The 15,996-nt window shown below is 37.2% G+C and overlaps 1 protein-coding gene across 1 annotated transcript in view; it reads right to left on the reverse strand.

The window, feature by feature from the left end:
* LOC126473976 (FAS-associated factor 1) overlaps positions 1-15,996 on the reverse strand; it is a 141,961-nt gene that overhangs the window by 11,294 nt on the left and 114,671 nt on the right. Inside the window, exon 11 of the mRNA XM_050101362.1 lies at positions 5,417-5,513. Coding sequence (XP_049957319.1) covers positions 5,417-5,513 — 97 coding nt within the window. The remainder of the gene's footprint in view (positions 1-5,416; positions 5,514-15,996) is intronic.

Below are 15,996 nucleotides of genomic sequence, written 5' to 3' on the forward strand. Positions count from 1 at the left end.
CAACCTTCTGCATGTGAGAACCCTACCTTAACCATTATGCTATGCAACCAGCCTAAATAACATTCTTTTATTAAAGTTGAAGAGCATCATGTGAAATACATAATTTTTCTTTCATCGATTACTCATAAATGAGGGTCCACCAAGGCGAACGGTTGCAGGATGTGTTACCAGGGATCTTAACCTACATCAGTGTGTAGATGGTTTAAGAAAGTAAATCCCATCATCACTGGGGATATCTCTTTGTCAGTCACTATTGGAGTACTGGTTACTAATAGGGACTGCTACACCATATGGGCATGTAAAATTCCACTTTAAAAAAAATTCTGTTCATAACAGGAAACAAACTGACACTTTCCATCTGCACTGGGCATTACACGGAAGATGTGATGAGCAGCATTTGTCTGAGCTGAATACAACTACATATTGCAAAAACGAAACTGCAACTATCAAAACAAATATGCCTACAATTAACATAAGATCCTTTGCAGTTGTAATAAAATGCTTATTTTGACCAACATGTCTTGTCAGTCAAATTCTTCAGTGTATGGGACCGCATTGTCAATATATAAATTCTCCAATGCTATGGCCAATGTTGCAAATGGCTTTCCTTTGTGTGTTGTGCCAACTGCTAAATGGGAAAAACTTAAGTTCTTATATACCAGGGGAAAAAACTGTGTTCATGTTCTGATAGGATACTGAGTATGAGAAGGGGTGGTAGACATCCTTCATTGGTGTTTGCGTTATTTCCTGTCAATGGTGGAAATAAGCTAGTACTCTGTATACTTAAGGCAGGTGCGGTCTCCCGTGCATCTGGGTGGGTTGTTCCGTGAAACCTGTCGCCCCTTTGTGCTGTTACTGTTGGCAGCCAAGATGCTGGAAGTCTCTACCCACCCCTCTATTCATGTTGGCATGTCACCTCTCTAATCTTCGTCCTCAATGTAAGTGGCTGCTCCGCCAGTACACTGTCTTCTTGAAATATTATCAGTTTCCTGCACTCATCCTGATATTCTGCCACCACTAACTTTATGTACTGTGATATAAAAGATGATAATATAAAGTCCAGGGTGGAATATAAATAAGGAGGGGAGTGAAGATAACAACACACATTACAGCTGAGGAGCTGAGTGGTTGATATGCACATAAACAAGTCTGAAAAATTGCTAAGCTTTAGGATGATGATCTCATTCAGAGAATAACCAGTATACAATACACTCAGATAACCTGTATGGCTACACTGCCCCACCCGACTACACTGTACTATCCCAATCAAGCTACAACTCTGGAGGAATGATGTCAGCTGGAACAACATAGCTGTTCAGGTCGATGTGTATGTATTCTGTAGTAGTTAGCTCTGAAGGAGGACGTTGTCCAAAAACTTAGCAATGTTTTCAGCTTTTGTTTACCTGTAAACCACTTAATGCCTGGGCTATAAAGTGAATTATTACTTTTACTCCTTCCATTATTTAAAACTATTTGACTGGTTTGTCATGAGCCCTTACAGGTTTGCTACAATAATTGTCAGTTGCTTCAGTCAAAATCCCAACATAGCCCAGTCCATGAAGAACAGAAGAGGTTGACTGGGGCAAAAATTTGAGTAGTCACAAAATTTTGTACAGTGGTAGGAGGGAATGCAATGACCAACATACTAAAAATCCTGACCAGTGAGGTGTCAGTGTTAAAGACCACTTTTTATGTTTTTCTTAAGTAGCTGAAAAATGTTTCCCTTTACCAAATTAAATTACATCAAAATTTCCTACAAAATAGTTCCTATTCTTTTTTTTTCTCTAGGGCTAATAGTTCCCATGTTTCAGAGACTGGAAAAATTCCAGATTATTAAAAATAGTGTTTCAATGGTAGAAAATTGATGCTTATGGTTAAATGAAGTGAGTTGAAAACAAATATTAAAATAAACATAAAAATAATATATTAAGTGTACCATGTCTAGGTGTTCTGGGCAGTGTAACAGGATGGATGGGGGATGGGGACAGTGGGTAGGTCACTGGATTGTGGTCATGCAGTTCCTTCCTATATACCTCTATAAACAGAAGAGCGAATGCGTGATACCCGCCTCTCTCTACCCCATTACATCACAAGAAGTAACAGCAGGATGTTTCACAAAATTATACTGACTCTTCCATAATGTGCCCTATGAATCACCGGCGACACAGTGTGCAGACACTCCTAGGGGATGTTTATTTTCCACAAAATGTGTCAACACTAAATGGAATGTATGTGAGAGTTACTTATAAAATTAATGCAAGAAACTCCTGTGGACGAATTCTATGTAAATCTCTGCACACTGTTCTACACTGCTAGAGGAAAAATTGATTCATAATCATCCTGTAAGGCAACTGAATTGTTCTTCCGAGAAAGGTGACTTCCCCCGTCGTGAGTGCCGATTGTTTTTAAGTTTACAGACTACACCTCCCCACCATTTCCAATCTAGTTCTCTTACATTAGTAAACAAATATGAAAAGTGTTCAAAAGAAAAGATGCGAAACAAAAAAAGTGATCACCAGAGACCTGAGTACAACTATCCCACGGTTTCACAATCTGAAGGTTCCTTGTTCCCAGAATTCCTGTGGATGTGACTGAAACCAGTCCTCCATTGTGTCCTTCAGTTCATCGTCCATGCTGAAGCAATTCCCTTTCCCTTTGAGGTCCCCCCACCTTTTAGTGGGCCAAACCCAAGAAGTCGCAGCGTGCCTTGTCCGGGATATAGGGACAATGCATTCTCCCACTTGACCTTGGCCATTACACTTTGTGTGTGACCTTGGAGTCCGCCTCCGTAGTGCAGCAGTAGCGTTACCGGCTACCACGCAAGGGGGTCCGGGTTCGATTCCTGGCAGGGGACTGGGTGTGGTGTGTGCTTCATCATCATTGACACACATGTCGCTGAAGTGGCATCAACTAAAAAGATTTGCAATACGGCGGCTGAACCCTGAAGAGTCTACCCCAACCAACATATGCCATATGATCATTTCATTTTCATTTGTGACCTTGGAGATGTGCATTATTATGTAACAGAATCACTACTTCTGAGAGCAATCCAGGTCATTTGCTCCTTATGGACTTGTGTAGGCTGTGGAGTGTCTGACAGTAGATGTCTTTAATGGATTTTCTATGCTTGAGGAATTCAATTAGTGTAAGCCCTTGGATGTCGAAAAAGGCAGTGTGCGTCACCTTGCCTGCTGAGGGCATAGATTTGAATTCTTTGGGAAGGTGATAACGCAGAATGCTTCCATTGCCTAGATGTCACACTATATTATACCTAAGCAGCATATGCAAACTTCAATTGGTTCAGTTGGTACAACATTTCATACAGTTCCATTTGAAAACTCCTTATAACTTCACTGAGCTAATGTTTATATAGTGAAGTTCTTTTCAGTTCATTAAGTGAGTATTTATTTGCAGTTGCTGGAAGTGAGCTATGTCAAATACTTTCCCATAAATAGTGGCTGAGAAGTCTTTAGCTTGTATGTCTCATGTTGCCAGTGACCTATGTAGCATTGGTGGGAAAGGGACTGGACTGGTAAATGTGGCATCTTGTTACTGTCCATCATTGACAGTGTACAGTAAAGCCATGTGATAGTGATGTAGTCACTTGGTGTTGAATAATAATTGACAAGAAAGTTACTGCACTTCTCTCACCATTAATTGTGTTATTAAGAGACTGCATAGATTTATTCCATTCAGGAATTTATGGCACTTGAGTGTGCTCCTCTGAGTGGAGTCACATACCACACACGCACACTATGTCTTCCTAGGTGGGTATGAATGTGAGAGATGGAAAGGGCTTAGGATTTTTTCAACAATAGTAGTCCGCTGCGATGAATTGCTTAACTGTTGTTGCAGAGAGAGACTATTTAAGCCTCTGAGCCACTTCAGATGGTGGCAGAGCTGAGACTGAGGTGATGCACTTGATGCCTCTCTTGTGAAAAATATTCCAGCAACTGACAGTGGAGACAAGGACATCTAAATCCACTATATAAACATGAACTCAGTGAACTGGACAGTAAGTACTGGAGACACATAGTCTGTATGTAAACTGAAAAGCAAGCAGCACTCGTGAAGTGGGCAGTCACCTTTTCCGGAAGAATGCTACAGCTGTAATAGAGGATGACTAACAATCAATTATATCTCTTGCAATGTAGAGAAGTGCACAGATTTTCACACAGATTCTGACTATACATGTTTCTTGTATTCTATGTAGTGTTAGTGTACTTCATGGAACTCGCCCCCCCCCCCCCCCCCCACCCCCTCCCGGCATATCTGTCCACTTCATTGTCGGTGATTCATAAAGTAAGCTACTCAGGGGTCATTAAAGCTTAGTGAAACATCCCGTCGTTGCTTTTTTGTGACATAGTGAGCAGGGACTCTTCAGTTTACATACCTATGTAGGAGGGAACTATATGACCCAAATCCAGTGACCTTTCTTCCCCAATTCCTCCACCCTGTTATAACCCCAGAACACAATTTATCCCTTAATATGGGTGTATTGCAACTAGATGTGGTACACACACTTGCTAATTGTTTTCATCTCACCTCATTTAACAATAATTTTACATTACTTAAACAATATTTTTAATAATCTACAATTTTTCCAATCCCTGAAACGTGAAAGCTATTACTCCTGGAGATAAAATGAATGGGGCCTTTTTTTGTTGGAAATTGAGTGTAGTTTAACTTTGTACTGGGAAACATTTTTGCTAGAAGTTAAAATTTGAGTTAAAAACACACACACACACACACACACACACACACACACACACACACACATACTAAAAATTGTGACCTGCAAACGCACCCAAGCCCCATGCTCACAACCCATTGGCCACAAGTTTTAGTATGTTGGTCACTGCACTCTGCCCTATCCTGTGCAAAAATGCGGCGACACGAATTTTGCTCTGTTGTCTGGACTACCATGGAATGTGTGTGGCCAGTGTAAACAGAACATACTTCACAATTCTTCACTGTGGCACATTAGAAATGGCAGACAGTTTTTGGGAGCCTCAATTGGAGGATATCTGTTACAAGGCATTAAGTGTAAACTAACAAGTAATTGTGTGACCCTATAGAAAAAAAAATGTTCATCAACATGAAAGATACCACTGTACCCTATAAACAAGAGAAATGTCACAGACGAAACTCTTGTGTTACTAAAATTTTTTCAGTCCCAGTCAAAATTTTGTCCAAATGTGGATACCTAAAGCCACAACAGGATTGTTAAATATTCCATGATGCCAGAAAGACTTTATGATTAGAGGCTGAAACAGCTGATGTAAAATTAAAAGTTCTCAAGAGCTAGAACAGTGCACAGAAGACAGAGTGATGAAGTAGTTTCAGTACATAGTATGGGTGTCATTTGAATTATTTTGTCCTGTACAATTTTTCCAATAGTAATTAGGACACTTACTTCTCGAATAAGTTCTATCTCTTGCCGTAATATCTGTTTTCTCTCTTTCTCTTTCGACTCCATTAATTCCTGGCGGCGTTTTGCTTCTTCTTTTGCTCTGTTATAGATAAAAACAAGAAATTACAAGCTGACTTTCATTATATCAGTCACGTTTTGCTGCAGCTGTTAGCAATACTATAATTTCTATCAAATTTTTCATACACCATTAATGAATAAATATATTTCATATACTTTTACTTCTCCAATCTTAAATTTTCATCAGTAAATAAACAGGAAGACTCACACTGAATAATATTTATTAACACATTAATTTATCCCAAACACTGCAATAATATTACACTGACTGAGCCCTTAAAACTAGCCAACAACAATTCCAGGGTATTTAGTGGGTGCAGATCCATTGAACTTTGTATGTATTTGTTCTAGGTGCTTGACAGTAAATTAAACTTTCCTGTTATTAATGGTAGTGCTTAAATAATATGTAAGTTGTGCAACAAAGTTATATTTCAGAATGTCATCATTTCTGAAGTAGGGATTGCAGACTTTTTGTTCATACACAGTATCATTCACAGAAGTAACATAAGCATTTGCTGAGAATTTCTGGCAGGTATTTCTAAAACTGCAGAATTCATAACTTAAGTTAGAAAATGGAGTTCTATATGGTCTGTGTTAAATGTAAAGTTCAAAAGGCTACCAACCAAGAGAACACCAGAAGTTGTTGCTGAAATCTTAAGAGTGGAATTCAATATACCAAATAAATTAGTTGTGGATATAAAATGTGGTGAAAGATATACCATTTATGAAATAAGACATTATCACCTAACACCTAAACAATACTGAAGCATTTACACAACAGATTATGTTTAAAACTTCACAACTAAGCCAAAATTTTTCTTTTACAAGAGACATTGTGCGATTTCATTGGTGAATTAAAATCAGTTCACTAAAAGTGGGATATGTACCCACAGGTAAGCCAAAAAAAGTATGAGAAACTATTTTACAATATAAAAATCTGGGTATTGTGTGCTGTTTGGTAACTGTATCCCGAAAATTCTTTTTTTATGTGACGCTTTTATCAAGTATAATAATGATGATGATGCAAAATCTCACACACTGAAACTGACAACTATTTTACATCAAATATACCTCCAATAGAGGACAAATTTATTTATGCAATAAACACTCACATATTTTCTACAATAAAAAAGTTACATCTGAAATCATTATATACTTCTTTCTCAATGAAATAACAAAATGGAGAGAAACAACTTGAAAATAAGGTAAGTTGTGGAGTTGACGGGATGTCAAATCAAGCAAAACTTTCCAGATAGGTTGAATAGGCAAAGTTGTACAGAAATGACCATAAAATTACAGCCAACTGGAAATAAGTGTGCCCAAGTTTGTCTAATACATAAATGTGTTTAGCTGAAACAGAGAGGTATTCATACAATTTTTATCTGTGACAATTCATCGAGGATAATGATGATGCAAAATCAAAATAAGTATGAGAAACTACTTTACAACATAAAAATCTGTGTACTGTGTGCTGTTTGGTAACTGTATCCTGAAAACTCTTTTTTATGTGACTGTTTTATGTTACTTTGAAATGTAGCAAATACGTTGTGACTTAGAAATAACCAGAACAGGAAAATGTGAATGGGAAAACCTGCAAAATAAATACAACATGGCATCCTTGAAATGGAAAGTGATCTAACAATGACAATACATGGCTTATTTGCAATGCAATGTTGTGATGCATACCACTCCAAAGTTGTGATCTGTATCCCTATGTCTTCTTACCAATGAAGAGGTAAGGAAAGAGACATTAAAATAATCTTAGTTATTCATTCTGGTTCTGACTCTCAGTTTGGCATGACATATAAAACCAAGAAGGTGTAAATGTAAATGAGATAATTAGGCAGCTTCTGTCTGGTGCCCTAAACATAGCACTTTTCAGGTAGTTCACTTAATAATCAAGCTTTACTCATTAAATATTACAGGAAATTCACATCAAATGTGGCCAGCCATGGAAAAGATATATGTTACTTCGAGATGTAGAAAATACACTATGTCTCAAAAATAACCAGAAATGGAAAAATGTGTTATAATGATCAAACCTGCAAAATGAAGAAATTGGGCATCCTTGAAATGGAAAGTGATCTAACAATGAAATGCTTATTTGCAATGCAATGTTATGATACATACCACTCCAAAGTTGTGATCTGTATCCTTATGTCTTCTTACCAATGAATAATACTCATAACCAAAAGTTATAAAATGAATTGTTGGGTGTGGAAGTGCAGATGCTGTGTGGGACTGTTATTTGTAACAGTATTTGGCATACTCTATCTGGAGATGACATGCGTCTTCAACACAAGATGGTGACAGTGGCAACTTTGTGAGTGGCAACACTTGCTCGGATGCAGGAACAGAAGTTCTATGGATCGCTGGCCTGACTTGGAGATGTGCTTAGTTCAGTAGCATAGAGATAAACAACTGAACCTTGGTAAGAAAAGAGATATTAAAATAATCTTTGTTATTCATTCTGATTCTGATTCTCAGTTTGGCATGACATATAAAACCAAGAAGGTGTAAATGTAAATGAGTTAATAAATGTTTTGTGAAGAGGATACACACGTTATTAATGTTATTGGGTTCTAGAGTTATATGGTAAAGATTTAGAAGTGCGGTGTAACCATTCTTAATAGCAATGCAAGAACAGAAGTCTGGCAAGGACAAGAAGGCACAATAGGCAAGAATAAAAGGTAAAGAACAGCTAAATTATAGTAACATTACATCTCATTTGCAGTGCCCAGTTGAACTGGGGAAAGCAGAAGCAGAATTTCAAAAACTTTGGGAGGAACTAGCAAAGACTAAGGAAAAGGTTAAGACAAAGAAATATAATGAAGGTTGTAGGCTTCCAATGGAATTATTAGTGAAGTGGATACCTATTATCGTAAGAACACTTTTAAAATCACTATTAAAATATTTGCGTGACATGAGAGAGGTAGATTTTGTTCTCAGCTATTTACAAGGAGATATTAATGACTGAGGAGAGTTAACTTCAAGGAATGATTTTCAAGAAAAGTTTAAAAGGAAGTACGGGTCACCGTGCAAATAAAAGTTAGCAATTAATTTGTTAAATCATCAATATTCCTATAATAGTTGTGGTAATTATAATAAATACATAGAAATGCATTTGACAAGATCAGTGTATTTAAGATGACCCCATATACGAAGGCCAATTTGTGAAAGGATTACTTGGTCATTTACCTTACCAGGCACAGAAGACAATAAGGAATCATGGAAGGACAAATGTTAATGAATTGCTAACTTAAATATTACAAATATTACTAAATATTACAAGAAACCACAGATCAGATATTAATAATTGCAGTAGGCATCTTCCACAAGTGAGACTAAATATTAATATTAAGAAACAAAATGACACTAATAATAAAGTAAATAAACAATGTAATAACAGGAATCAAACACTTAATTCAGAAAATTAACTAATGAAAATGCAAATCAATTAACTACAGGCCCTTTCCGAACAAGTCATAGAAAACAACGAACATTCTGCACCCAGGGCCACAATCCAGGACGTGTCAAAGGAAATGCAGGCCCGTGCACAGAAAAAGTAGTAGCACTCAAATGTCCAAAATGCTACTTGCGCAGTTACTTGAAGAAGAGAAGATGGAACTAGAAACATAACAATAAGATCTAGTATTGTGGGTGAAAAGTTTGGTATAAAAGTGGACAGTCATTTAATTGTGGAAGTGAAATATTTTTTGCCATAGCAAGAATTCGTAGTAGAAGCAAGCAAAACATTTTCATGTCCTACACTACCAGTGACAGGGATGTTATGTTACTGGAATTACTCGAAACAAGGGAAAACAAATTAAAGAGGAAACACAAATAGCTTTCTTTATTTACACACACGCATCTTCTGAACTGACAAATAATGATCGCCACCACAAAGAGATTATTTTTTTAATGAATTAGTATAACCTATTGTTTGGATGTATGTTTTATTCATGCAGTTGTATTATGAATTCTTAAACAGCATTAATCCCACAACTAGTCTACAACAGCCATTGTGGATCACAGCTGCAGAATGTCAACCTATCGTGGCAGCAGTGTCAACGATGCACTCATTTTCAGTAACACAGCATGACCTACACACCAATTGAGCTTCCTGTAAGCATCTAGTCATGGCAAGATTTTGGTGAGCTGCATAAAATCCGAGATGACTAGTTTTGGTGCTTTTGTGGGGTAAACGGCAAGTGGTTAGGAACCAGAGTTTGTGGGTTTACTACAGAGGTGTAGCTAGCCTTGTTAAAATATTCAGCTGAGATTGATTGAACATGTGTTTTGCAGACAAAGTATGTGAAAAGAACCGCTGTAGTTATGCCAGTATGGTTACAATGAGTGTGCAGTTAAATGATTACATAAGGAAGTTAAATGTTAGTACAGAGGATACTAAATCAAAATTTAAAAATTGAAATAAAAACAAAGACATGTATATCACAATTGCAGACTACTTTCCACATTAACAGAGGAGCGTGCAGTCGATTTAGTCGATAAAAAAGTGTGGGAGACTGAAACGTTTGTAGATACATTTCATTCTCATACAGAAACAGATAGAATGGAGTGTCTGCCTCCGTAGCGTAGTGGTAACGTTACCGCCTGTCACACAGGGGGCCTGGGTTCGATTCCCGGCAGGGGATTGGGTGTTGTGTGTTCTTCATCACTTTCATCATCATTGACTCGCAAGTTGCCCCAGTGGCGTCAACTAAAAAGGACTTGCAATACGGCGGCCGAACTCCCCCAAATGGCGCCTCCCGGCCAACAATGCCATACGATCATATCATATATAGAATGGAGAATGAACTACAGAAAATAGGGGCAAATTAACTAAGATGGAATTAAATAAAAGACAGTTTAGTGAAAATAGTGGACTATGAACTGAGCTAACAGAAGAATTGTGGCTGGGAAATGGAAGCTGTATATCTAAACAATTCTTTAAGTTTAAGCCAGATGAGGAGGTTCGCCCCCATATTTTTTTAAAAGAGTTTTTACAACATTTTTACCCAAGCAAAGGCAGGATATGAAGAGGATTGATTTTGCATAATTACTCAGCACTGGTCTCCTAGTACTCAAGAAAGTTGATACTTGACATTCTTGACCAACGATATTAAAGTGATAGTTCACGAAAGTCTGAATTACATTTCTGACAGAGTAAACCATGGATGTTCTAGAATCGGGGCCAGGGTCCACGACATGACAATGGAACAAATATTTTTGCGTGAATTTAGCGGATTGAGCAGGAAATGGACAAAGAGAGAGGAGAAAGGAGATCAAGATGTATGGCCAATTCCCATACATATTTAGCAATTGCAAAGCATTATTTCAAGGTTCGCTATTATGTGAAAGGAGAAGGTAGAGTTGTAACAAATGCTATTAACACAAGAATGGCTGAGTTTCTGACATTCCTAACATGGCATAAAAAGGTCATTTTGACCCCACATAAAATATTTTCATATTTGACTTAAATACTTTAGTTTAGTGCTTGTTAATCCGTACCTTTTTTCTAGTAATCACAATAATTATCTAACAGGAAAATTAATAATTACTTATTTATTTCAACAACAAAATATATTAAACATTTATTGTTGCTAATGCTAAGTTTCCTAAACTGCAGATTTTCATTTAAGAACTATTTGTACAACCTTCTAGATACATTATAGTATATTCGGTCCATATTGCTTTTGCATGTGTTTTACACACAGCTTTGTATTACTTTGCAGTCAAGCCATTGAAGTCTGCTAGATGCAAATCATTGTGATTTCTGTTTTACACATACTTTTGCGTAAAAAGCTTTGTGGCACTTTACACAGTGTTCGCTGGTCTTGTTGCCTTTGAAAAGGCTGATTTGGCACTCCCTCAACTTTCTAGGTGATTTCAGCCGCTATCCTCTACCTTTGCCTGATTTCTCGCACTTTTATTTCCTTAAGCTCATTCACCAGTACACAGGAGTATATTTATGGGTCATTTGATCAACCATGTCCACCCCATACTTTGTTGCATTGTCAAATGTTACACTTTCAGGTTTCTTCTTTCCTTTCTTGCTTATTGCTACTTCAGCATGCAGTGCACTCACAACAATGACATTTTATTATTCTTTCCTTGGTATACAGTCATGATGCAGTCTGTGTTGCCACTATGGTACAGGACGGGGGTGCAGCATATTTCAGTACTGGGCTTCTTTAGTTTATTGGGGATTTCAGAATGGATCTCCTTCATTGTACGAGCTAATGAAGTTTTGTTTTCTTTGAGTTTCTTAGCAAGCTGAAGAGATGTAAAGAAGCTTTCTGTCATTACATTTCTTCCTTGATTTACAAATGGCTCCATGAAATGCAGAATGATGTACTCTCCAAGTGATTGCTTCTCTCTACCCATGTCCTCTTTGTTGTGGTATGGTGAAGCATTACATAGATAGTTTGCCATTACATCAACAGCCAACCAGAATTTGATACCATAATTGGATGGTTTGTTGGACATAAATTGAGTGATCCTGCATCTTTTTTTGCTTGGTAATACATAGTTGCTCATCAGTTGTTATATTTTCTCCAGGGTAGTAAGAATGAATACTGTTTTCAATTAACTTTCCCCAAATTTCTGATACAAGAGTGAATTTGTTGGCTGCCAGGCATTCAGATTGACTTTTCATTGAAATAGAGAAATTTGAGAAGCTCCTAAAATCTTTACCTTGGCGTAATGTCCTTAATGAAAGTAGGCCCCCAAGAGTGCAATCAGAGATCATCCACAGACCTCCTTTTGTACAAATGACACACCGAGCATACATGATAGCTTTCATGTTTCTCCAGTTCCTCCAGTGACACAGTTCAGTCATTGTTTGTTAGTATTTTTCGAGTATCTGACTCTGTGTATTTCTTCCTGAGATGTAGTATTACTTCATCAAAACTAAGTCGGAAGGCACTGGTGACAGAATCATCTACCTGTTGGCAAGCATAAGCAGTGAGACCTACACTTCACAGCTGACCTCATTCCAGAAGATGAAAAATTGGAGGTCAGCTATCTCCCATAAGATTCCATCCGTAGAAACCATCATTGTAGATGATTCCAACTGTGCCTGTTGTGTTGAAAGAGGTGATGACTGATGTATATCAGCCTATGAATTCTCTTCCACTAACCACTCCTCGTTCACAACATTTTTATCAGTGAAGTCAATTTCCAATTCACCTTCAGAATTCTCTAAGAGGTTTAACACTTCTTCATCAGAAAGTCCACACTGATGATACATGTACAAAATACAGTTTTGCAGACAAAGACTATTACCAGAATGACAATATAAACTGTGGTAGATTGGAATTTACACGAGCCCAGTTGCAACAATGAGCAGCAACTGCCTTGCATGACTGCTGACCATTGCCCCTTCATTGTTGGATAATTTACATATATTCAGAAAAGAAATTACAGTGGGGTCAAACTGACCATTTCCACAGTTCTAAGTATGTCGAATGAAATGCCGAAGAAAATATAAAATATTCTGTACATCCTACTACACACTGTAAACAAGAGAAAAAATTATAGGAAAAGTCATATGACTTCATTAACAATGTAAATAAATTGGTTATGACAATGAAGGCAAAGTATGACAGGGGTCATTTTGACCACTTCCACCATTCTAGTGTTAACTGGATATTGTACCCTAATCTGTATGTCTATATGGTGTGACGGAAAGGGTAGGTGGAGAGGATACACAAATGGGGACAATATCGCTGTGGATAATTAAATGATTGTGTAGATATAATCTTTCTGTGGAAAGACATGCAACTTGACAGTTACTCCATAAGCCGATGCCATTAGTTGAGGTTCCTCCAAAGTAGCGAAGTAGATTAATTTACCTGAGTTTGTTAATCCATTCCATATGCTAATTTAAAGAGAAAATAATGAAGCAATTTTTAGTTTTGTGTGCTATTCTTCAGCTTTGGAAAGTAGGTCACTGACTATAGAATGCCCGACAACAAATGTTTGTTAACTTTCAAAGCACATAACTCCTCTGGTTCATGACAGTTTTGTGAATGCTGAAAGTGTCTAATGAGGAAACTGGCTGGTAACAATGAACACTGTGTTCTCTGTAACAACTACACACAGCAATATCCCAGTACTGCTCTTCCCAAAACATAGTGTGAATTAAGTTTGCTAAAAGTTGTCTTACCCAAGGTGAAGCATTAAGTATAATGGTTTCGAAAAATGCGATGAGCATGGCTGGAAAAGCCTTAATTCTGGAAGAAAGATATTTGATTAGGTGAAATACAGACAATGACATTAAATGGGTACTGGTCTGTAGGTTGTGTTGATGAACAGTTCACGAGACAAAAGAACAGTGTAAAACAGTTTAAAGATCCATATTGGAATAAATATTTGTCATTCAAGGTCCTATATCCACAGCAAAAGAATGACTATCCGGTAGAAATACCAAGAAACTTAAACTGGAGTTGAGGCAAATACATGCCTATGACTGATGGTTTATAATTCATTATGAGGCATTCCACACACAATAAATATGAGTAAGTACATTTATTACATTGAGACAGTTGAAGTTGAGACGGTTAAAAGTAGTTTTGAACTTGGAATATTTACTGTTTGATTGGGGTCTCACAGTAGTAATGACATCATTTGCCTAAAGGGAAGAATCTGTAGTGTAACATATCACTTTGGTGAAGTGATGTGTTGCACAAGCATTTTTCGAACCAACATATCATGATCACCACCTTAACTTCCAGCAGTAACTGCACCGCTTTGAGAAACAAAGTTCAATCAGAAGGGCTTCGTGGGTGTACTCAAATAACGGTGAGCAAGACTAAATAATAGGAACCCTTAGCTCCTGATCAGGCTTCACTTTGCCACCCAATATCCTAGTAAAGAAGCAGTGTAACACCACAAAACATTCTACCAAACAATGCATATAGTTCCTAATTTAAACTTTGACACACTATTGGGCTTAGACTGATTAAAGTAGAATAAATAAAAAGATGGTTTACATGGGAAGTTCATACAGGAGTGCGAAAGTATACCGTTCCACAACAATCTATTTGAGTTTAAGGAAGCACAAGTAGTGAAGTACGTTCATCTGGCAACATTTGATGAGGATGTTGTAGTACGTAAGCGAAAACATAAAACTTCCTGGGAGATTAAAACTGTGTGCCGGAACGAGACTCGAACTCGGGACCTTTGCCTTTTGCGGGCAAGTGCTCTACCACTTGCCCGCGAAAGGCAAAGGTCCCGAGTTCGAGTCTCGGTCTGGCACACAGTTTTCATTTGCCAGGAAGTTTCATATCAGCGCACACTCTGCTGCAGAGTGAAAATCTCATTCTGGAAGCGAAAACAGGTTGAACAAGAATTAATGAAAACTAACAAACTGAAATCATGAGAATAAAATATTTTGACTGAAGAGCAAAAGGTTCAACTAACATCTTTTCAACAAGATCTTATCCATACACATTTAAGCAATGTATGTATGTATGTGTGTATGTATGTATGTAAGTATGTATGTTCTACATCTCTCCTAAACCACTGGACCAATTTCAACCAAACTTTGTACATATGTCTCTTACTGTCTGAAAAGAATCATTGTGGGAGTAAGACCCATTATATCAATGGGAGGAGGATGAAAAAGAAATGTACCCCATGATGTGTGAATACTCAGACTTTATTCATCCAATATCTGAGAAAGAGGACATGTAGTGACTTGCAACTTTATACTTCATTTCAAACCTTTACAAAACTTTTTCTCGTTGAGAACCCCCACAAAATATTGAAATGAAAAATTTTTATTGCTTACTATATTCTCAGTGTTCATGCAGTAAAACTGCCGCATCATAGGTGATGTTTGAATTTATTACTTATTTACTAATAACTGTATTAACAATGCATTTTGCCGACACTATCCACATATGCCGCTGAATGTATCTGCAAAATTCTATCATTGTACGATACATAGTTCAGGAGATATGATGTCAAACACTGATCTGAGTGAAAGCGAAAATGCAGGATGAATTTCACTAATGTTAAATACAAGTGACATGCACATGTGGACAAAGCCGCAGACAGAAAACTCTCCTAAGCCCCTGGATCGATTTCAGCCAAACTTCTATCCATTATGTGGTGATGGCAAAACTTTAAATCTTTTGTATAGGTCACTAAAATAATAATATATACTTCACAGTTTGGCATTCTTGATGGAAATTATAGATTATTACAAAGTTAATTAATGAGATGGATATAATTTTTACAAGAATTTAAATTAAAGAGATTATTTATACCGAAGTCTCACGAGATGTAGTGCTCTATGCAAAATCACATTACTGTTAGGTATGACTAATGAATGTAGAACCAAGGGACGTGGAGCAATATTTAGAGTTACTTTTAGATCAATAAGTAGTTGTTATTATGAGGTAAGGTTGTTAGCTATGAAAATAAAAGAAGGATCTTCATATTAACATTATGGCACTATAACTATATCTGGGGAATAGGGAACATATTCCAGAACG

Source organism: Schistocerca serialis, chromosome 4 (genome assembly GCF_023864345.2).
Source record: "Schistocerca serialis cubense isolate TAMUIC-IGC-003099 chromosome 4, iqSchSeri2.2, whole genome shotgun sequence".
Taxonomy (NCBI): Eukaryota; Metazoa; Arthropoda; class Insecta; order Orthoptera; family Acrididae; genus Schistocerca; species Schistocerca serialis.